Source organism: Oncorhynchus tshawytscha, linkage group LG08 (assembly GCF_018296145.1).
Source record: "Oncorhynchus tshawytscha isolate Ot180627B linkage group LG08, Otsh_v2.0, whole genome shotgun sequence".
Lineage (NCBI taxonomy): Eukaryota > Metazoa > Chordata > Actinopteri > Salmoniformes > Salmonidae > Oncorhynchus > Oncorhynchus tshawytscha.
In genome coordinates, this window is record NC_056436.1 from 42,730,358 (window position 1) to 42,753,394 (window position 23,037).

Sequence of the window (23,037 nt, forward strand, 5' to 3'; positions counted from 1 at the left end):
GGAAAGCACTTTTAAAGAATAACCAAGCATCCTCTACTGATGGAATGAGGTCAATATCCTTCAAGGATACCCGGGCCAGGTTGATTAGAAAGGCCTGCTCGCTGAAGTGTTTTAGGGAGCGGTTGACAGTGATGAGGGGTGGTCGTTTGACCGCAGACCCATTACGGACGCAGGCAATGAGGCAGTGATCGCTGAGATCCTAAATACAGCAGAGGAGTATTTGGAGGGCAGTTTGGTTAGGATGATATCTATGAGGGTGCCCGTGTTTACAGATTTGGGGTTGTACCTGGTAGGTTCATTGATAATTTGTGTGAGATTGAGGGCATCAAGCTTAGATTGTAGAATGGCCGGTGTGTTAAGCATGTCCCAGTTTAGGTCACCTAACAGCACGAGCTCTGAAGATAGATGGGGGAAATCAATTCACATATGGTGTCCAGGGCACAGCTGGGGCAGAAGGTGCTCTATAGCAAGCCACAACGGTGAGACACTTCTTTCTGGAAAGGTGGATTTTTAAAAGTAGAAGCTCAAATTGTTTGGGCACAGACATGGATAGTAAGACAACTCTGCAGGATGTCTCTGCAGTAGATTGCAACTCCACACCCTTTGCCAGTTCTATCTTGTCAAAAAATGTTATAGTTGGGGATGGACATTGTTTTTTTTGGTGGTCTTCCTAAGCCAGGATTCAGACACGGGTTGGCAGAGTGTGGCAAGGCAGTGAATAAAACAAACTTAGGGTGGAGGCTTCTAATGTTAAAATGCATGAAACCAAGGCTTTTAGAGTTACATAAGTCAACAAATGGGAGCGCCTGGGGAATGGGAGTGGAGCTAGGCACTGTAGGGCCTGGATTAACCTCTACATCACCGGAGGAGTAGGATAAGGGTACGGCTAAAGGCTATAAGAACTGGTCGTCTAGTACGTTCGGAACAGAGAGTAAAAGGGTCCAGGCCTATTGGCAAAATAGGTATAGTGGGCTAAGAAATTGTCCGATGGGCCTCTTAAGCTAACAGTCCGATATGCTCTAGACAGCTAGCGAGCCACGGCTAGCAGATGGGCGTTCAGGAGACGTCGCGACCGAGGAGCCAGTTGAAAAAAAAACCTTGGGCGAATTACGTCAGTAGTCGAGTCATGATAAGTATGCGGGGGTCCAGGGCAATTGGCAAAATGGGTATTGTAGCCCAAGGACTGGCTGATGGACCTCTTCGGCTAGCTGGGAGATGGACCTAGCAACGGCTAGCTCCAGCCTAGTTGGTTCTTGCTTCGGGACAGAGACGTTAGCCAGGAATGGTCACTCGGATAGCAGCTAGCTAGCTGCGATGATCCAGGTGAAAAGGTTCAGAGCTTGCGATAGGAATCCGGAGATATGGAGAAAAATACGTCCGATTTGCTCTGGTTTGAGTCGCGCTGTGCAAACTGGCAAGAGTTGTCCGGGCTAAAGGTAGCTGATGACCGCTAGCCGTGGCTAGATGACTAATAGCTAGTTAGCTGGCTAGCTTCTGTTGGGGATTTTCGGTTCAAATGTGAAGAAAATAGCAGATCCATACCACATTGGGTGTGGCAGACTGCAGGAGAGTAATGTTGAAGTTGAGAAAAACATGAAAAAATATATAAAAAAATATATACACGATTTATACACAGGACATCATGGCGTAGCAAGACTACAACTGCTGTTTTTAATATTCGCCCACACAGCCACACCCCATGCCATTAAGGACTTCAGTCAACCGAGCTACGGACTGTTCACTCGGCTACCATCTGGCAGACAGAGACAGTACAGGTGCATCAGTGCCAAGACTGAGAGAAGAAAAAAACAGCTTTTATTACCAGGCATCAGACTGTTGAACAGCCATCACTAGCTATCTACCAGGTGACGCACGCACACACCTCATACTCACAAACACACGCACATAGCCAACGCTACTGTCCCATGTCATAGAGACATTGAACCACTGGACACATTTCACACAGTGTTTACTGTAAATACTGCATTCCAGACATAACTCATTCTAATATTTCTTCTTTGTATTTAGTTACTGTTTCTGTGGCGTGTATTCATGGATGCAAAAGGGAAACCAGGCTTGCCCCAAAAATGGACAAAAAAATAAATAAAAACATCTCTCGTCTATTGGTTTCATAATTTTCCTTCAGTTTGCAAGAGGCTGAATGTATCTCACCGGAAAAAGCAAGCGAAACAGCACCCCCCCTATCTCAGTATGTGTAACCCATCTATCTAATGCTGTCTGGTCAAAACGAGTATGATATTTTTGCCGCCCGCAGCATTGAATGCCATCAAGCATATGTCCTCCCTTAATCATTTTTTTAAATATAAAACAGTAGCCAATCAGCGTTGAGCTAAACTGAGTGAGCGCAACTGTGAATGGTCCTGGCGCATAAGATATGGTTGAAAATACCCTCAAATTAAAGCTGACAGTCTGCACTTTAACTTCATAGTCATTGTATAATTTCAAATCCAAAGTGCTGGAGTACAGAGCCAAAAAAAAACAAAAAAAATGTGTCACTGTCCCAATACTTTTGGAGCTCACTCTATCTTATGTTGATTGGACTAAATCGTTTTTGGTCTCTTTTAGTTGACTAAGCATTGGTGATGAAATGTTGAAGTTGAAATGGTGCTGGAATAGTGGAGGCAGTTCCTGTTTTCTTTGAGACTCGCGGTAACTCTCCGTGGTTCTACATCAATAGTTGTTTAGCAGTCCAAAAATGTCAAACTTGCTTGACCATGCTGTAGGTCATGTGACTGTTTGTTACATGAAACATGCTTTGTGGACTACACTGGATAGAGGTTGCTCTCCGGTTTTGTGATGAAACAAAGGTGTGGTTGTATTTATTACTGCCACTGGGTCTTCTTGTCTCAGCCTTTAGGCTTATATATCATGGTGGCAAGGTATATGAATGAACAGATTGTAGTGCAAACAACACTTATCACAACACATGGTTTGTAATATGGCAATTTTTTCCTGGCTTGGCTTCCCTAGTGATTTTACCCACGCACCACCACTGTTTATACACACTGCATATTTATACATACACACACAAATATACACTTGACATGGCTCAATGTAATATCTACTGCTGTACATATCATTCTTAGTATATCTTGTCTAAATTCTTCCAGTGTACATGCGTATAGATTGCATTTTGATTACTGTTACAGTGCTATTTAGGTTAATTGGATTCGTCCTGAACACATTTGAATACCTACACATTCCAGGGTTTTTCTTTATTTTTTACATTGTAGAATAGTGGTGAAGACATCAAAACTATGAAATAATACATATGGAATGATGTATGATTCCATATGTATCATCGGCTTGATCAATAAAGTGCATCGACTTCGTTGTCCCCAAAGTGACCGTACAAACATTTCCCAACCAGAAGCCATAGATTACAGGCAACTTCCACACTGAGCTAAAGGCTAGAGCATGCCACTTTCAAGGAGCGGGACACTAGTCCGGTTGAATATAAGAAATCCCGCTATGCCCTCCGACGAACCATCAAACAGGCAGAGTGTCAATACAGGACTAAGAATGAATCCTACTACACCGGCTCTGACGCTCGTCGGCTGTGGCAGGGCTTGATAACTATTATACCAGACGAGCTAAATGCTTTTTACGCTCGCTTATAGGCAAGCAACACCGAAGCATGCATGAGAGCACCAGCGGTTCAGGACGACTGTATGACCACACTCTCCGTAGCCGATGTGAGCAAGACCTTTAAACAGGTTAACAAGCCGCGGAGCCAGACAGACTACCAGGACGTGTACTCAAAGCATGCACAGACCACCTGGCAAGTGATTTCACTGACTTTGTCAACCTCTCTATGGCCGAGTCTGTAATACCAACATGTTTCAAACAGACCACCATAATCCCTGTACCCAAGAAAGCGAAGGTTAACTGCCTAAATTATTACCACCCCGTGGCACTCACATCAGTAGCCATGAAGTGGTTTGAAAGGCTGGTCATGGCTCACATCAACACCATCATGCCAGAATCCCTAGACCCGCTCCCCCCCAAAAAATGTGCATACCGCCCCCTACAGATCCACAGATGACGCAATCTCTATTGCACTCCACACTGCCCTTTCCCACCTGGACAAAAGGAACACCTACATGAGAATGCTTTTCATTGACTACAGCTCAGCGTTCAACACCATAGTGATGAGCTTTGTGGGCACAAAGCTAAGGACCCTAGGACTAAACACCTCCCACTGAAACTGGACCCTGGACTTCCTGACTTGCCGCCCCCAGTTGATAAGGGTAGGTAACAACACATCTGCCACACTGATCCTTAACACTGGGGCCCCTCAGGGGTGTGTGCCCAGTCCAATCCTGTACTCCCTGTTCACCCTTGACTGCGTGGCCAAGCACAACACCAAAATTAAGTTTGCTGCGACACACGTGGTAGGTCTGATCAACAACAACGATGAGACAGCCTAGAGGGAGGAGGTCAGAGACCTGGCAACCTCTCAATGTGAGCAAGACAAAGGAGCTGATCGTGGACTACACGAAAAGGAGGGCCGAACAGACCCCCATTAACATCAACAGGACTGAAGTGGCATTAAGTTCCTTGGTGTCCACATCAACAACAAACTATCATAGTCCAAACACACCAAGACAGTCGTGAAGAGGGCGCGACACCTTTTCCCCCTCAGGAGAGTGAAAAGATTTGGCATGGGTCCTCAGATCCTCAAAAGGTTCTACAGCTGCAACATCGAGAGCATCCTGACCGGTTGCATCACTGCCTGGTATGGCAACTGCTCTGCATCTGACCGCAAGGCGCTACAGAGGGTAGTACGTATGGCCCAGTACATCACTGGGGCCAAGCCTCCTGACATCCAGGACCTATATTCTAGGCTGTGTCAGAGGAATGGCCCAAAAATGGTCAAAGACTCCAGCCACACAAGTCATAGACTGTTCTCTCTGCTACCACACGGCAAGCCGTACCGGAGTGCCAAGTCTAGGTCCAAGAGGCTTCTAAACAGCTTCTACCCGCAAGCCATACGACTGCTGAACAACTAAACTAATCTAATGGCCACCCGGACCATTTACATTGACCCCCCCTCCCCCCCTTGTTATTACACTGCTACACTGCTACTACTCGCTGTTTATTATCTATGCATAGTCCCTTTACAAATTACCTCAACTGACCTGTACCCCCCACACATTGACTCGGTACCGGTACTTCCTGTATATAGTCTCGTTATGTACATTTCTTGTTACTTTTTGATTGATTAGATTATTTAAAAACTTTAGTTTATTTAGTGAATATTTTATTAACTATTTTTGTAAGTAAGCATTTCACAGGTAAGATCTACACCTGTTCTATTCGGCGCATGTGACAAATAAAATTTGATTTGAAAAGCTTGCACAATGGAAAAACTGTTGACATAGATTTTTAGTCCAGTGTAAGGCTCAATCTGAACAGGGAAACTGGCCCCAAAATCTGGCTGTGTGTGGGAGAGCTCTCTGGATTCTTTCTTGTATTCGGTTTGAAACAAATTGTGGGAATATATGTAACCTTCTATTATTCTTATAGGAGATATGGGAGGGGCTGAGTGGCTCTGTCCCATCTGTGACTGACAGCTGACCTGAACCACTGGGTGTGGTGCAGGCTTGGCAGGCTCCAATGATCCCTCCTCCTCCAGCATGGCCGGGGCGACAAAGCTGAAGCCCCGGAAGAGCTGGTGAGCTCCGGCACTGGGTGGAACGCCTGGGGAGTCTGGGGAGAGGTCAGAGAGAGCTCAAGGTCCATACACAGGCACACACATACACGCACACATTAACACACACACACACACACTTCATGATAGACTGCCTTGCTCCAAGGCAATGTAAGCAACATACAAATAGCAACCATTTTAGGATTGCTACCGCTTTCACATTTCATTACCATTGATATGATAGATTCAGTCAGACCTGGTCTGTTGTCATGCTAGGACAAGTTACTCTCGTCAACGTTAAAGTCGTACCTTTGGGTGTGCGGGAGGTGAACTCTGAGTCAAAGTAGAAGGTGTCATCCGGTCGGGCCACGGCCGGCTTGAACGGGGGATGGATTTCTCGCCGGAACAGTTTCTGAAAGGGTTCAAAACCAGGGGTGAAAGTACTGTAGACTTCATTTCTAACAGGTACGGGACCTTTCTGTGCACAAGCTATTTTATGGGTCTCATAGGATAAATGTCCTTTTTAACTGTAAAAATGTACAGCATTACCTAATGTGGTATAAGCACAACCAGTCATGATGCTTTTCATCTGATTGTCAAACAAATCACTTCAAACAGTAGGCTCCCTGTGCATGTTCCTCCACTCTAAACTAATCCCAGCATTCAAACAGTAGGCTCCCTGTGCATGTTCCTCCACTCTAAACTAATCCCAGCATTCAAACAGTAGGCCCCCTGTGCATGTTCCTCCACTCTAAACTAACCCCAGCATTCAAACAGTAGGCTCCATGTGCATGTTCCTCCACTCTAAACTAATCCCAGCATTCAAACAGTAGGCCCCCTGTGCATGTTCCTCCACTCTAAACTAACCCCAGCATTCAAACAGTAGGCCCCCTGTGCATGTTCCTCCACTCTAAACTAACCCCAGCATTCAAACAGTAGGCCCCCTGTGCATGTTCCTCCACTCTAAACTAACCCCAGCATTCAAACAGTAGGCCCCCTGTGCATGTTCCTCCACTCAACTAACCCAAGCATTCAAACTGGCCCCCTGGGCTCCCAGTGTGCATGTTCCTCCACTCAACTAACCCGAGCATTCAAACAGTAGGCTCCCTGTGCATGTTCCTCCACTCTAAACTAACCCCAGCATTCAAACAGTAGGCCCCCTGTGCATGTTCCTCCACTCAACTAACCCAAGCATTCAAACTGTGGGCTCCCTGTGCATGTTCCTCCACTCAACTAACCCGAGCATTCAAACAGTAGGCTCCCTGTGCATGTTCCTCCACTCTAAACTAACCCCAGCATTCTAAACTAACCCCAGCATTCTAAACTAACCCCAGCATTTGGGGCGGCAGGGTAGCCTAGTGGTTAGAGCGTTGGACTAGTAACCTGAAGGTTGCAAGTGCAAACCCCCGAACTGACAAGGTACAAATCTGTCGTTCTACCCCTGAACAGGCAGTTAACCCACTGTTCCTAGGCCGTCATTGAAAATAAGAATTTGTTCTTAACTGACTTGCCTAGTTAAATAAAGGTAAAATAAAATTTAAAAAATAAACAGTAGGCCCCCTGTGCATGTTCCTCCACTCTAAACTAACCCCAGCATTCAAACAGTGGGCTCCCTGTGCATGTTCCTCCACTCTAAACTAATCCCAGCATTCAAACAGTAGGCTCCCTGTGCATGTTCCTCCACTCTAAACTAATCCCAGCATTCAAACAGTAGGCTCCCTGTGCATGCCCCTCCACTCTAAACTAATCCCAGCATTCAAACAGTAGGCTCCCTGTGCATGTTCCTCCACTCTAAACTAATCCCAGCATTCAAACAGTGCACGGTGCACCTGCCATTTACAGAATAGAAAGAGACATCGGTCACAAAACACCAAGAAGTGTAATGACATTCGGCGATTGTCACACTAGGCTTATTCTGGTGGCCTGATTGAGGCGTCTTGCTGGCTTGTGCACGTCTTGGAGAGTCATCTCCGTCTTTGCAGAAATTCATTCAGCGTTCACATGGAACCACACTGCATTTTGGAGCGTATATCACCCGTTTCAACTCCATTTGCCAATGTCTCATTGAACGGACAGGCGGTAATAATAAATGGTGCAATAGCCTACACTTTTCTTGCCATTATTCTTGAAATTATTGTGATTGATGTTTTATCAGTACAGTGTTTCCCCCCCGCTATTTATTTTACCGTTTCTCGGTTGCGGACCGGCTTACCTTCACCCCAGGCTAAAGTAATGGCGACTTGGGAAATACTGAAGAACATGGCTCCTTCTAAAATGCTAATTGAATGATAATCTGGTTCCCTGATGGAACTGTAGTATGAGGTGTCGGACGAGGTGCCACTCACATTCCAGTCTATGGTGGAGAAGAAAGCGTGGCGTTTGATCTCCTCGGCACCGTCCGCCCCCGACCCTGTCCAACCAATCACACCGTTTGTATGGATGACTGCATACAACCTATGCCAGAGCTCTATGCTTTTAACATAAAATAGGCCTTATTATACCAAAGTAATTACTCTCCTAGTGGAACAACCACTGTAATTAGCTTGTCATTAGCTAGTGGGTAAGTACATACTGTATAGTTACGGACAACTCACCCAGTCTGTTGGTGGGGTTCCTCTTGAACAGAGCTCTGAGGAGACTTTGGGCCTCTGAACTCAGGAACTGGGGCATTCCCAACCTTGCCCTGCAAGGGGAGACATTGTTATATCCAAAAGGCTAATAAATAGTAGCCTGGCTTATCCAGATTCAATGCTGCGGAACGTTCACCATTGTTTTCCTGAACGCAACTTTCAGTCTGGTTCAACCAGGCTAAATAAATATACAGCCTGTAACAATTTCCAATTTCAATCTCTGGCAAGAGCTCTGGTGGAAATTCCTGCAGTCAGCATGCCAATTGCACACTCCATCAAAATGCCACAGATGTCTCAAGTTGTGTTGTTTGACAAAACTGCACGTTTTAGAGTGGCCTTTTATTGTCCCCAGCACAAGGGGCACCTGTGTAATGATCATGCTGTTTAATCAGCTTCTTGAAATATCACACCCGTCAGGTGGATGGATTATCCTGGCAAAGGAGACACTCAGTAACATGGTTGTAAACAAATTTGTGCAAACATTTTGAGAGAAACACACTTTTTTGTGCGTACATAACATTTCTGGGATTTTTTATTTCAGCTCATACAACCAACACTTTACATGTTGCGTTTATATTTTTGTTTAGTGTAGTAGAACTCTGGGCCCATATCCACAAAGTGTCTCAGAGTAGGAGTGCTGATCTAGGCTGGATTTGTCTTTTAGATCATAATGAATAAGATTATATGGACATATTCTAGATCAGCACTCCGACGCTTAGTGGATACGGTGCCTGATAATTAAGGAAAAGGGGGATACCTAGTCAGTTGTACAAATGAATGCACTCAACTAAAATGTGTCTTCCTCATTTAACTCAACCCCTCTGAATCAGAGGTATGGGGGTCTGCCTTAATCGACATCCACGTCATCGGCGTCTGGGGAAGAGTGGGTTAACTGCATACAGACACTAGCCTGTGATTGTGTCTACTTACTTGAGGATCAGGTTCATGGTCTCTTTGCGGTCCTTTCCTTGGAACGGTAGCGATCCAGTCAGCATCTCAAACTGTGAAACAAATACAACCACCATATTTTTAAAAACCCCATGCCTTTGACATTCAATTCTATTCTAGGGCTCTGACGCAAACACACACATCATATTTGTTTGATTGTCTGCATTACAAGGGTTGTGTCCAAATGGAAGAAAACAGATAAACAGGAAGGAACTACCTGAACTTGTCAAACTAATGATCATTTTCATATGCAAAGCATTTTACTATGTTGTGGACTAATGAATATGACCCCAGAGACCTCGTTGTGTGGTGCCAGGACAACCTCTCCCTTAACATGATCAAGACAAAGGAGATGATTGTGGACCACAGGAAAAGGAGGACCGAGCACACCCCCATTCTCATCAACAGGGCTGTAGTGAAGGAGATTGAGATCTTCAAGTTCCTTGGTGTCCACATCATCAACAAACGATCATGGTCCAAGCACAAAAGACAGTTGTAAAGAGGAAATTACAAAACCTATTCCCCTTCAGGAGAGTGAAAAGATTTGGCACGGGTCCTCAGATCCTCAAAAAGGTTCTACAGCTGCACCATCGAGAGTATCGATCGACTGGTTGCATCACTGCCTGATATGGCAACTGCTCGGGCCTCCGACCGCAAGGCCTTACAGAGGGTGTAATGCGTACGGCCCAATCACTGGGGCCAAGCTTCCTGCCATCCAGGACCTCTATACCAGGTGGTGTCAGAGGAAGGCCCTAAAAAGAGTCAAAGACTCCAGCCACCCTAGTCATAGTTCTCTTGACCTCATCTCGTCAGTAGAGGATGCCTGGTTGTTCTTTAAAAAGTGCTTTCCTGATCATCTTAAATGTAGGACTAAGAACAGATATAGCCCTTGGTTCACTCCAGACTTGACTGCCCTTGACCAGCACAAAACCATCCTGTGGCGTTCTGCATTTGTATCGAATAGCTCCCGCAATATGCAACTTTTCAGGGAAGTCAGGAACCAATATACTCAGTCAGTTTGAGAAAGCTTGCCTTAGCTTTCATAAACAGAAATTTGCATCCTGTAGCACTAATGGCAAAAAGTTTTGGAACACCGTAAAGTCCATGGAGAATGAGAGCACCTCCTCCCAGCTAGGATAGGAAACACTGTCACCACCGATAAATCTACAATAATCGATCATTTAAATAAGCATTTCTCTATGGCTGGCCATGCTTTCCACCTGGCTACCCCTACTCCGGCCAACATCTCAGCACCCCCTGCAGCAACTTTCCCAAGCCCCCCCCACGTTTCTCCTTCACCCAAATCCAGACAAATGATGTTCTGAAAGACCTGCAAAATTTAGATCCCTACAAATCAGCTGGGTTAGACAATCTGGACCCTCTCTTTCTAAAATTAATTCAACCTCTTTCGTATCGTCTGAGATCCCCAAAGATTGGAAAGCTGCCGCGGTCATCCCCCTCTTCAAAGGGGGAGACACTCTAGACCAAAACTGTTATAGACCTATATCATCCTGCCCTGCATTTCTAAAATATTCGAAAGCCAAGTTAACAGATCACAGACCATTTAGAATCCCACCATCTGGTTTCCGAGCTGGTCATAGGTGCACCTCAGCCACGCTCGAGGTCCTAAACAATATCATAACCGCCATCAATAAGAGACAATACTGTGCAGCTGTATTCATCGACCTGGCCATGGCTTTTGACTGTCAATCAACGCATTCTTATTGGCAGACTCAACAGCTTTGGCTTCTCAAATGACTGCCTCGACTGGTTCACCAACTACTTCTCTGATAGAGTTCAGTGTGTCAAATCGGAGGGCCTGTTGTCCGGGCCTCTGGCAGTCTCTATGGGGGTGCCACAGGGTTCAATCCACGGGCCGACTCTTTTCTCTGTATATTTCAATGGTGTCGCTCTTGCTGTTGGTGATTCTCTGATCCACCTCTACGCAGATGACACCATTCTGTATACACTGTGTTAACTAACCACCAGACGAGGTTCAATGCCATACAATTCTCCTTCCGTGGCCTCCAACTACTCTTAAATGCAAGTTAAATTTAAATGCATGCTCTTCAACCAATCGATGCCCACCTGCCCGTCCGTCCAGCATCTCACTACTCTGGACGGTTCTGACTTAGAATATGTGGACAACTACAAATACCTAGGTGCCTGGTTAGACTGTAAACTCTCCTTCCAGACTCACATTAAGCATCTCCAATCCAAAATTAAATCTGGAATCGGCTTCCTACTTCGCAACAAAGCCTCCTTCACCCCAGCAGGTATATTTCACTGGTCATCCCCAAAGCCAACGCCACCTTCCAATGACTGGAACGAATAGCAAAAATAACTGAAGCTGGAGTCTAATATCTCCTTCTCTAACTTTAAGCATCAGCTGTCAGAGCAGCTTACTGTACACAGCCAATCTGTAAATAACACACCCAACTACCTCATCGCCATATTGTTACCTATCCTCTTGCTCTTTTGCAACCCAGTATCTCTACTTGCACATCATCTGCACATTTATCACTCCAGGGTTAATGCTAAATTTTAATTATTTTGCCTCTATGGCCTATTTATTGCCTTTACCTCCCTACTCTTCTACATTTGCACACACTGTACATAGATGTTTCTATCGGGCTCTGACGAAGGCCGTGAGGCAGATACGTATAGTTGAAGTCACAAGTTTACATACACCTTAGGCAAATACATTTAACTCAGATTTTTCCAATTCCTGACATTTAATCCTAATAAAAATTCCCTGTCTTAGATCAGTTAGGATCACCACTTTATTTTAATGTGAAATGTCACAATAATAGAAGAGAATGATTTATTTCAGATTTCATTTCTTTCATCACATTCCCAGTGGGTCAGAAGTTTACATACACTCAATTAGTATTTGGTAGCGTTGCCTTTAAATCGTTTAACTTGGGTTAAACGTTTTGGGTAGCCTTCCACAAGCTTCCCACAATAAGTTGGGTGAATTTTGAACATTCCTCCTGACAGAGCTGGTGTAACTGAGTCAGGTTTGTAGGCCTCTTTGTTCGCACATGCTTTTTCAGTTCTGCCCACACAATTTCTATAGGATTGAGGTCAGGGCTTTGTGATGGCCACTCCAATACCTTGACATTGTTGTCCTTAAGACAATTTGCCACAACTTTCTAAGTATGCTTGAAGTCATTGTCCATTTGGAAGACCCATTTGTGACTAAGCTTTAACTTCCTGACGGATGTATTGAGATGTTGCTTCAATATATCCACATAATTTTGCTGCCTCATGATGCCATCTATTTTGTGAAGTGCACCAGTCCCTCCTGCAGAAAAGCACCCATGTGGTGGACATGCTGCCACCCCCATGCTTCATGGTTGGGATGGTGTTTTTCGGCTTGTAAGCCTCCCCCTTTTTCCTCCAAACATAACGATGGTCATTATGGCCAAACAGTTCTATTTTTGTTTCATCAGACCAGAGGACATTTCTCTAAAAAGTACGATCTTTTTCCCCATGTGTAGTTTCAAACTGTAGTCTAGCTTTTTTTACGGCGGTTTTGGAGCAGTGGCTTCTTCCTCTCTGAGCGGACTTTTAGGTTGTCGATATAGGACTCGTTTTACTGTGGATATAGATACTTTTGTTCCTGTTTCCTCCAGCATCTTCACAAGGTCCTTTGCTGCTGTAGTGAGATTGTTTTGCACTTTTTGCACCAGTACGTTCATCTCTAGGAGACAGAACACATCTCCTTCCTGAGAGGTATGATGGCTGTGTGGTCCCATGGCGTTTATACTTGCGTACTATTGTTTGTACAGATGAACGTGGTACCTTCAGGCATTTGGAAATTTCTTCCAAGGATGAACCAGACTTGTGGAGGTCTACAATATTTTTCTGAGGTCTTGGCTGATTTCTTTGGATTTTCCCATGATGTCAAGCAAAGAGGCACTGAGTTTGAAGGTAGGCCTTGAAATACATCCACAGGTCCACCGCCAATTGACTCAAATTATGTCAATTAGCCTATCAGAAGCTTCTAAAGCCATGACATCATTTTCTGGAATTTTCCAAGCTGTTTAAAGGCACAGTCAACTTAGTGTATGTAAACATCTGACCCACTGGAATTGTGATAGTCAATTATACATGAAATAATCTGTCTGTAAACAATTGTTGGAAAAATGACTTGTGTCATGCACAAAGTAGATGTCCTAACCGACTTGCCAAACCAAAGTTGATTAACAATACATTTGTGGAGTGGTTGAAAAACGAGTTAATGACTCCAACCTAAGTGTACGTAAACTTCTGACTTAAACTGTAAGCTTATTGAAGATCAGTGATACTATCAAGAGCAGTGTGCGGTTTCCTTTTTCCCCTCATCTTGTCCAACTGTTGCCATGCACCTGCAAAAAGATTGCTCAGATGTGTGAGTGCCTTTTGAATTTTCTATGTGTTATAGACTGTACGTTGTTTATGTGTAACTCTGTGTTGTTGCTTTTGTAGCACTGCTTTGCTTTATCTTGACCAGGTCCCAGTTGTAAATGAGAACTTGTTCTCAACTGGCCTACCTGGTTAAATAAAGGTGAAATAAAAACAAGACTCCTAAACATCTAATCAAATGCCTACCCAGGCTACATTGACTCTGTACCGGTATCCCCTGTATATAGCCTCGCTATTGTTATTTTACTGCTGCTCTTTAAACTACTTGTTACTTTTATTTCTTATTTGTATTTTTAAAACTGCATTGTTGGGTAGGGGCTTGTAAGTAAGCATTTCACTGTAAGGTGTTGTATATGTATGTGCATGTGACTAATAACATTTGATTTGAAATGATATACGATGACTCACCATCAATACCCCAAACGACCACCAGTCTGCACTGTGGATGTGGCCCTGCCTGTTCACCACCTCTGGTGCCATGTACTCCACTGTACCGCAGAAGGAGTAGGCTTTCTTCTCATGGTCAACGGCCTCTTTACACAGGCCAAAATCTGGGGTGAAAACACCACAAGTCAGTTACTATTCAACTACCGGTGCTATTATAAACACACATCATGTGGACAGGCAGGCATACAGGTGTAGGATTTTAATGTTACCAGTTTTTCACAGCATGAAAATAATCCTGCAGCAACAGGAAATTATTGTGTTGATTTGAATTAAATCAACATTTCTGTAGGGGACGATACATTTTTCTTTGGAGGAAATCAAGTCAAATTTTAAAGTGGAAATTACAAACTTTAGAAACCTTCAATACACTAGAAGTATGCATTTCCTGTTGAGCAGGATGATCAAATTAGGATCCTACACCTGTACAGGAATAGAGCACATTATTTGCACTATGCTTTATGGATATGGCCAGGAGTAGTTCCTGACCATATGACCTGACCTATAACTAGTCTATAGCCTTCAACTAGGGCCCAGGGTGCATCAGCAATGGCACCCTATTCCCTATATAGTTGGGTATTATATAGGGCCATTATCAGGGAAAACTTTCTGTAACACTTCCTGATGCCTTCATGACTCATGCAGATATTCAAAGGCCACATAATTCATATTCCCCATGTGAAGTTGATACATCCCACCGTGACATATATTCAAGGTCACCTTTGATGCTTGTGTATGTGCGTGAACTCCCAAAAGGTAAACAGCCGATAGAGGAGAGAGTGATTATAGTGTTGATAAGATGCAGGAGAAACATAATTAACTTCTAGGTAATGATATACAGGCTCATACATAGAGAAGTTATCTACACAGGGACAGATATGGCTTTGGTGACTCACTGACTAATGGGGAAGGTCAACAGGAGGAGGGAAGTGTGTGTGTGTGTGTGGTGTACCTGTGAGTTTGATATGGCCTTCTTCGTCCAGTAGAATGCTAGAAAATATAATGAGAAGAGGTGTTAGTGTGCTGGACTATTATGTTGGGATAAAGAGGTAGACAAAAAATGCTGTCACAACCACAGACTGGTACAAATAACCTGGCACTAAGAGTCTAGAATACTTTGAGAGTTAAAAAAAAAAACTCTGTAGACAAGAAAAAAAGAAAAAAAAAGTAGCACATCTTCACATAAAAAAAAAATGTAATGGCAAAAGGGCTGGCCAAATCAACATGTCCCCTCTCAGTGAATTCAGGGGATATCAAAATTGTATATGCCAAAACAGATAAACGTGTAATCGGCCTGTGCATACTAGCTTTTTCATCCTCTCATATGTTAAGATCCCATTGCTCAAGACCAGATGTGATGATCGCTCTTGTTGTGCATTCAGTCCTCTCAGTTCTGATGGGGGTTCATTAATGTTATCACTATGGGGCTAAATTACACCGCAGTGACATTTTCAGGTTTCTATATAATGGATATAAGTCTATAAGAGATAACAGCACTCTGCATCGCAATGTCCCTCTCACTATAGAAAAGAACACCAAAACCCAGACAGTTGTGGGTCGGGGCTACAATAGCATAGCATATAAGGGGCGTAATCTTTAGTCCAAAACAGTTGCAATCAGTTGTGTTTTGCTATGAAAACAAGAGTTTCGATTGGACAAATTGAATTAGTTCTATTTGCTTCCGTTTGGTTTCGTTCCTAGTGAATACACCCCAGGTCTCAGGAAGTCGTCCTCTCTAGCTCAGTTGGTAGTGCATGGCACTTTCATCACAATAATACTGGGTCCACCCATACGTAAAATATATGCTCAGTTTGCACACATATGATTAAGTCGCTTTGGATAAAAATCGTCTGCTAAATGGCATTTATTATTATATTCGGAAGGCAATGCTAGGATGTGTGATGCTGCGACGCTAAGCTAGCTAGGACTAGCGGCCCTTCACTGAGGCTCCACCTACTTCTCAGGTTTGAGGTCCCTGTAGATGATTCCCAGGCCATGCAGGTGGTCCAGGCCCAGGGCCAACTCTGCTAGGTAGAACTTCACATCCTCCTCTGTGAACATCACCTGGAAACAATACACACAGAGACAGAGACAGAGACAGAGACAGAGACAGAGAAAGAGAGAGAGAGAAAGAGAGAAAGGGAGAAAGAGAGAGACAGGAAAAAACGTACATGAGTCCAGACAGGATTATGATTAGAGAGAACGAGACGTAAAAATGTACATCAGGAACAAGACTAAGAACATACCTCTTTCGACAGCCTGGTGAAGAGATCGCCTCCTCTCAGAAAGTCCAGGATCAGATAGAGCTTTCCCTCCGTCTGAAATGCTGGATTCACATACACACAAACAGGTGTTCCGGAGTAGTGCTAAAAGTCCATTTGTCTGACAAACCTAGAACACCCAAAGGGGTTGCCTTTCAATTAAACAATGACCGCCCTTGATGAGCGCCGACACCGAGCGAAGTTAACGCCACGACACCCTAAAGCCGTTATCACCAGAACTGTTTTTTTCCTAATATACTTTACTTCTTGAACCTAGCTCTGGTCGTTACTCACCGTAGTGGAGTTTGACCACAAAGGGGTGGTTGACATCTGCCAGGATGTCTCTCTCCATCTTGGTCCTCACCCGGTCTCTCACTGTGGGAGGTGAGGGGCACAACCGTGTCAGCGCTGTCATGAGGTTAGCTCTTAAACCTGACTATAGCCTTGGCTCAGTGGCAGATGGGTTTGGAACCGGGTGTCTAAGCGCTGAGACAGGACCTGAATAAAACGCCAACAGGCCACCATTGGTATTTTAATGGGATATATTTAATACAAAAAAAACCCAAATCACTGCTCGTCTGAAGGCCATAGAATTGTTAAATCAATTCATCTGACAAACAAATATAATGAAAATATCCTTGTCGAGTGCCATGTGAAACCAAAGTTTGGCCAACTTCCGCCACACAATTAGTGAAACGCTAATCTATGAAACTGTCAGGGCGTTGACATCTAGTGTAGACTAGATCCCACAGCAGCAGACCACAGCACACAAGAACAGCTACACACCAACTGAAAAATGGTTGATTTCTTCTCACTATCAAAGCCTTGAAACAAGATCAAAACAAAAACAGTGTGTGTGTGGGGGGGGGAAGTGTAAAGCAAAAGGACACGTGGAGTAGCAAGTGCAAAAAACTACATGTCTGCACATGAAAAGAGGTGAGAACGAGCCCTCCCTAAGAACATAACCACTCGTGTTTGCTCCGAAGCAGGGTCCTTTTGATGTGGGAGGCCTCAGTGAGTTCACAACATGTTTTCAATCCCGTGAATGTGTAGCTACAGTATCGTTTCCCATGATAGTAAAAATCCAAATCAAATGTTAAGTCACATGCGCCAAATACAACCTTACAGTGAAATGCTTACATACAAAGTAAGTGTTAAGAAAGTATTTACTAAAATAAACTGAAGGGGGAAAAAAAAGGAAAAAAATAACTGAAGAATCTAAAATATTAAATATATTTTTATTTGTCAAACACTTTTGGTTACTACATGATTCTATGTGTGTCATTTCAAAGTTCTGATGTCTACACTATTCATCTACAATGTAGGAAATCCCGTTGGCTAATAAGACTGATGGCAGAGGCAGATTACCCAGTCGCCGTCGGATCCTTTACAAGGCACCCCAACCTACGTCCCCCTATTACCTCGGTCTCTTCTTCATGTGAATGACAGAGATGTGGGCCTTTATCCGGTGTCCGAAGTAAACCGTTTGCGTCCGACTCGTTAAAGAAAAAATTCTTTGTCCAGGTGATTAAATCGCTGTTCTGATATCCAGAAGCGTCTTTCGGTCATAAGAGACAGTGGCAGAAACATTATGTACAAAATAAGTTACAAATAACGCAAAAAAAAAAAAATTGCACAATTGGTTAGGAGCCCATAAAACATCAGCCATCTCCTCCGACGCCATTCTAACCAGAAGTCTTTACAAGGATAGTAAAATAAAAAGAACATTCGAACAGTTGGGGACATTTAACAGATCCCCACAAGGAAAACAGCAATTTTAGGGTTAGGTTTAGGGGTTAAGGAAAACAGGATTTTTAATGGGAATCAAACGTGTGTGTGTGTACCTTTGAGGGTGGCCTTTCTCAGGACCTTCATGGCGTATAGCTCGTTGTTGTCAGGAGGCGTTACCTTCCGCACCAAGAAAACCTACAGGCAACATAAGACAATATCCAACTCTCAATCCCATAGAAAATGAAGAACTAGAAGGGACATTCCAATTCAAGTCTATGCTCTGTGATGGAGGGTCCGGCAGCCATATTGAATGTATACATGGGTATTTACATTTCTATGGTCAATCCAGTGCATTGTTAATTGGTAGAACTACTCCTCAATAAACAAAATACTTCGGTCATTGATTTTCCATTGGGGATTTTCATGTAGTGCAAATGACATGCAAATACCATAAAATGCTAGACAATGTTCCATAAACTGCTAGGTAAACATTATTAATTTGTGCTAGTTAGTGAACAATATGGAAGTTAAGCCTATCTATACATTTATTACATTCACAATCCATTTTGAAGCGACCAGACATCAAGAACAATCAGCTCAACCAGAAATTACGTTTTGCCATTTCTGATCTTGCAGCCTGATGGGAGATTAAATGGAACGAATACGAGTTAACATGGAGTTGGTTGGTCCATATACAGTACCAGTCAAAAGTTTGGACACACCTACTCATTCAAGGGTTTTTCTTTATTTTGACTATGGGCGAATGGCTGCCTAACAACCACTACTAAATGACACCAACAAGAAGAAGAAACTTGCTTGGGCCAAGAAACATGAGAAATGGACATTAGACCGGTGGAAATCTGTCCTTTGGTCTGATAAGTCCAAATTTGAGATTTTTGGTTCCAACCTCCTTTGTATGACACAGAGTAGGTGAACGGATTATCTTCTCATGCGTGGTTCCCACCGTGAAACATGGAGGTGGTGGTGTGTTGGTGCTTTGCTGGTGACACTGTCTGTGATTTATTTAGAATTCAAGGCACACTTAACCAGCATGGCTACCACAGCGTTACGCCATCCCATTTGGTGTGCAATTAGTGGGACTATCATTTGTTTTTCAACAGGACAATGAACCAACACATCTCCAGGCTGTGTAAGGGCTATTTGACCAAGAAGGAGAGTGATGGAGTGCTGCACCAGATGACCTGGCCTCCACAATCACCCAACCTCAACCCAATTCATTTATTTTACCTTCATTTAACTAGGCAAGTCAGTTAAGAACAAATTCTTATTTTCAATGACGGCCTAGGAACATTGGGTTAACTAACTGCCTTGTTCAGGGGCAGAATTACAGATTTTTACCTTGTCAGCTCGGGGGATTCGACCTTCCAGTTACAAGTCCAACGCTCTAACCACTAGGCTACCTGCCGCCCCAATTGAGATGGTTTGGGATGAATTGGACTGCAGAGTGAAGGAAAAGCAGCCAACAAGTGCTCAGCTCATGTGGGAACTCCTTCAAGACTGTTGGAAAAGCATTCCAGGTAAAGTTGGTTGAGAGAATGCCAAGAGTGTGCAAAGCTGTCATCAAGGCCAAGGGTGGGTACTTTGAAGAATATAAAACACATTTTGATGTGTTTAACACTGTTTTGGTTACTACATGATTCCATATGTGTTATTTCATAGTGTTGATGTCGTCACTATTATTCTATAATGTAGAAAATAGTAAAAATAAAGATAAAACCTTGAATGAGTAGGTGTGTCCAAACTTTTGACTGGTCCTGTACATACTAACTGAACTAATTACAATGAACATTGAATGGATGTCAATAATGTGTTTAACGTGGTCTAAAGTTAATCTAGACCACCTCGTGTGCCACAATGCTAGAGGAGTGGGTGAAGCAGTGAGCTGAATGACAGGTGTGTGTGTCAGTGTCTAACAGTGTTGCTTCCTGGGCTCAAACCAAAGACCCTCTGAACACATCGTCTACTGTCACACAAGAAGCACCGTTACCAATCAATACACAAAAACTCGGCAAGGGAAACAACCATTTCAAGGTCTCAGAGTGAGTGACGTCACCGATTGAACCCCACTAGCATGTATCGCTAACAAGACAGACATTTTTCACATCGGTTACATGTTTTTTTTTGTGCGCGTCTCAGGCTAATCCAGGTGTGGATTACTAACAGTGGCACCGGAGCACGCCTGAACAATCTCAAACCATACCAATGACCATACAAATGTAAACGGATTCTTGCATCTACAGGCTTTAACCTCTTAATTACGATGCACAGCCTTTTTTTGATCTGTCCACAAACACAATAAGAAGCAATACTTTGGGGAGATTGAACACTGCATCTTGGAAACTGTTTCACATGTTTCCTAGGAAACGGTTTGCTTTTTTTGCATGCTTATTTAGAGGAGAATTATTACGTATTTTTACAGTAGTGATAAACATTTCAACGGTCAAGTGGTGTCATTAGCAACACGAGTTGATCCCCTAAAAAGATGGGCATTCAAAACAAGAGGTATACATGTGTATAGCAATGTGAACCACTTGTCAGATCTGTCACGGAGGGGGGTATTTGAACAAAGGCAGTGTGCTACCTTAGAGGGGTGACGTTTTACCTTGCCGAAGGAGCCCTGGCCCAGCACTTTGAGCAGCTCAAACTGGCGAGCGTCGGCCTTCTCCGAACCTTCCTTGACCACGTGGGTGATGTTAATCTCCTTGATGATATCATCCTCCTAGAGAGACACAAGAGGGGGGAGAATGTCCATTATCCAGGAGACACCACATTATCCGTGGTACCGCAGCATTGTAGGCGGAGGAAACCTTTCCAAGCTTGATTATAATCTACACAATGCGAAAAAAACATTTGAACCAGTCTGTCTGCTCATCATCAGACTGATCTTAACCATGATACAATACACGTGTTTTCAAGTGACTCTGTGTTTTGAGGTTGAACACACTGATTTGAACTTCAGCCGCCTGTCCTTTAAAACAAAGCGGCCTCTCTTGGATCTCTCCAAATGGATCAGTGAGGAAACTGACAGACATTTTAGCACATGAAGATGAACAATATTTCAGAATGGAAAAGGAGGAGGCCACTAGACAGTTGCTGGGAGGTGACTCTTTTCTCACACGCGGGTGTGTCCTGATCAAAGTGTGTGCACATTCGAGCAACGATGCAGAGGAGCCAACCCGAAAAGAGGAAGAGGGTAGAAAACAAGAGGTGTGGCCACGAGAGTATAGAAAGCAAAGAGAGCTAGTTGAGAGAAAGGAAATGGCTCGGTGCAACAAGTGCTGTCCAACACTAGTGTGTTTCCTTCGAAGGACACAGAGCAGTAACACACACACATAGGGTTTATCCTAAGACGAGTTCAACATTCGCAACTACCGAAGAAAACATCTGGGCACAGACGGATGGAGAAAGGAAACAAGAGAGACAGAAAAACCCTGTGAAAACTAACCACGGGAAGTTCACAACCCTGATATGTTTGTGTTATGAGTCTCACTGGAAACAAACCGATCGCACCATTTACCATCAATGATATTGAGAATGGTAACCATAGCCACAGCTTGAAATAACTATATTTTTTACACCAGCGTTGTGGCAAAGAGGCTGCTTTTGAGCTTAGGCCTACTTCACCTTACCCAAAACATCTTAAATAGCTGTATCAGACAGCAATTACAGTGGAACATTCACACAGTACACACTAGGCTTGGGCGATATATCGTTTATACTGTACACTGGAGTATTAGAAATAATCGACGGGGGCGTTGTGCTATGCCACTGCTTAGAACTATAAGAAACCAAAGATGTGTCAAACTAGTTCGATCCGGCATTTGGTTTGCTAACTTGCTAGCTAAGTGGATAGCGGTCAAGATCAAGCGTCTTAGTTACAGCAGACACCCTTTTTTAATTTAGTGCCCCTTGTGTGCACTTCTGGTAATACCATATACCCCAGTATGGTACAGAAACGGTATGAAAATCTGGATACCACCCAACCCTAGTACACACAGGCCAACTTTTGTTTTGTTGAACTGCATCTGCAGTCTGTGTCCTTGAGCAAATACATTGCCTTCATACAGTACTTTATACCATGTTTGCTTAGAGTTAGACATTACTCAAGAAAAACAACCAACCCCAGGCCCCTTATGGGACCAACCAAGACCACCTTCAGTGGACAAAGTCCTACTACTGAGGGTGGAACTCTAACACTAAATGCTAACACTCAGTGGGGTAAAGCACTTCAGTAAAAATGCTTGAAAGTACTTAAGTAGTTTTTTGGAGGGTATCTGTACTTTACAATTTATATGTTTGACTACTTTTACTTCACTACATTCCTAAATACAATTCTGTACTTTTTTACTTCAAACATGTTCCCTGACACCCAAAAGTACTCGTTCAATTTTGAATGCTTAGCAGGAAAGGAAAATTGTTTAATTCACACACTCATCAAGAAAACATCTCGGGAGGCCTAACTTGTGTCAAGTTAATCTCTTTAAAGTAAAAACCCTCACAAACCCACTGTATATAACGTCTCATAACGCTAGCATGGTTAATTGCAATAAATATTAAATAACGTACCTTAGTAACAAATCAAGACAAAGAACCATACACTAATATTGTTCCATTTTCCTACTATCAATATTTATCTTCGTTTAGGTTGCAAATAGCTAAACATGCAGTGAAGCAGTTAGCAAGGTGAACACATGTGAAGGTAATAATGATACATGTTAATTGCGGGTGTTTAAAAGTGAGATTTTCACTGGGCAGTTACTTTAAAAGCTAATTTCCTGCAAATCTACACATTTCATCATAAACTCAGCAAAAAAAAGAAACGTCCTTTTTCAGGACCCTGTCTTTCAAAGAATTCGTAAAAACCCAAATAACTTCGCCAAAAGAAATATGCCCAGGGTCCCTGCTCATCTGCGTGAAT

At 43.4% G+C, this 23,037-nt stretch overlaps 1 protein-coding gene across 5 annotated transcripts in view; it reads right to left on the minus strand.

Moving 5' to 3' along the window:
* rps6ka1 (ribosomal protein S6 kinase a, polypeptide 1) overlaps nt 1-23,037 on the minus strand; it is a 110,955-nt gene that overhangs the window by 11,072 nt on the left and 76,846 nt on the right. For all 5 annotated transcript variants that reach the window (XM_024429724.2, XM_024429725.2, XM_024429722.2 and 2 more), the window contains 12 exons: nt 20,722-20,838; nt 18,212-18,293; nt 16,662-16,742; nt 16,353-16,432; nt 16,064-16,170; nt 15,059-15,096; nt 14,071-14,213; nt 9,235-9,305; nt 8,269-8,357; nt 8,020-8,084; nt 5,984-6,086; nt 5,603-5,733 (listed from right to left, as the gene is read on the minus strand). In XM_024429724.2, the coding sequence (XP_024285492.2) occupies nt 5,603-5,733; nt 5,984-6,086; nt 8,020-8,084; nt 8,269-8,357; nt 9,235-9,305; nt 14,071-14,213; nt 15,059-15,096; nt 16,064-16,170; nt 16,353-16,432; nt 16,662-16,742; nt 18,212-18,293; nt 20,722-20,838 (1,107 nt within the window). The remainder of the gene's footprint in view (nt 1-5,602; nt 5,734-5,983; nt 6,087-8,019; nt 8,085-8,268; nt 8,358-9,234; nt 9,306-14,070; nt 14,214-15,058; nt 15,097-16,063; nt 16,171-16,352; nt 16,433-16,661; nt 16,743-18,211; nt 18,294-20,721; nt 20,839-23,037) is intronic.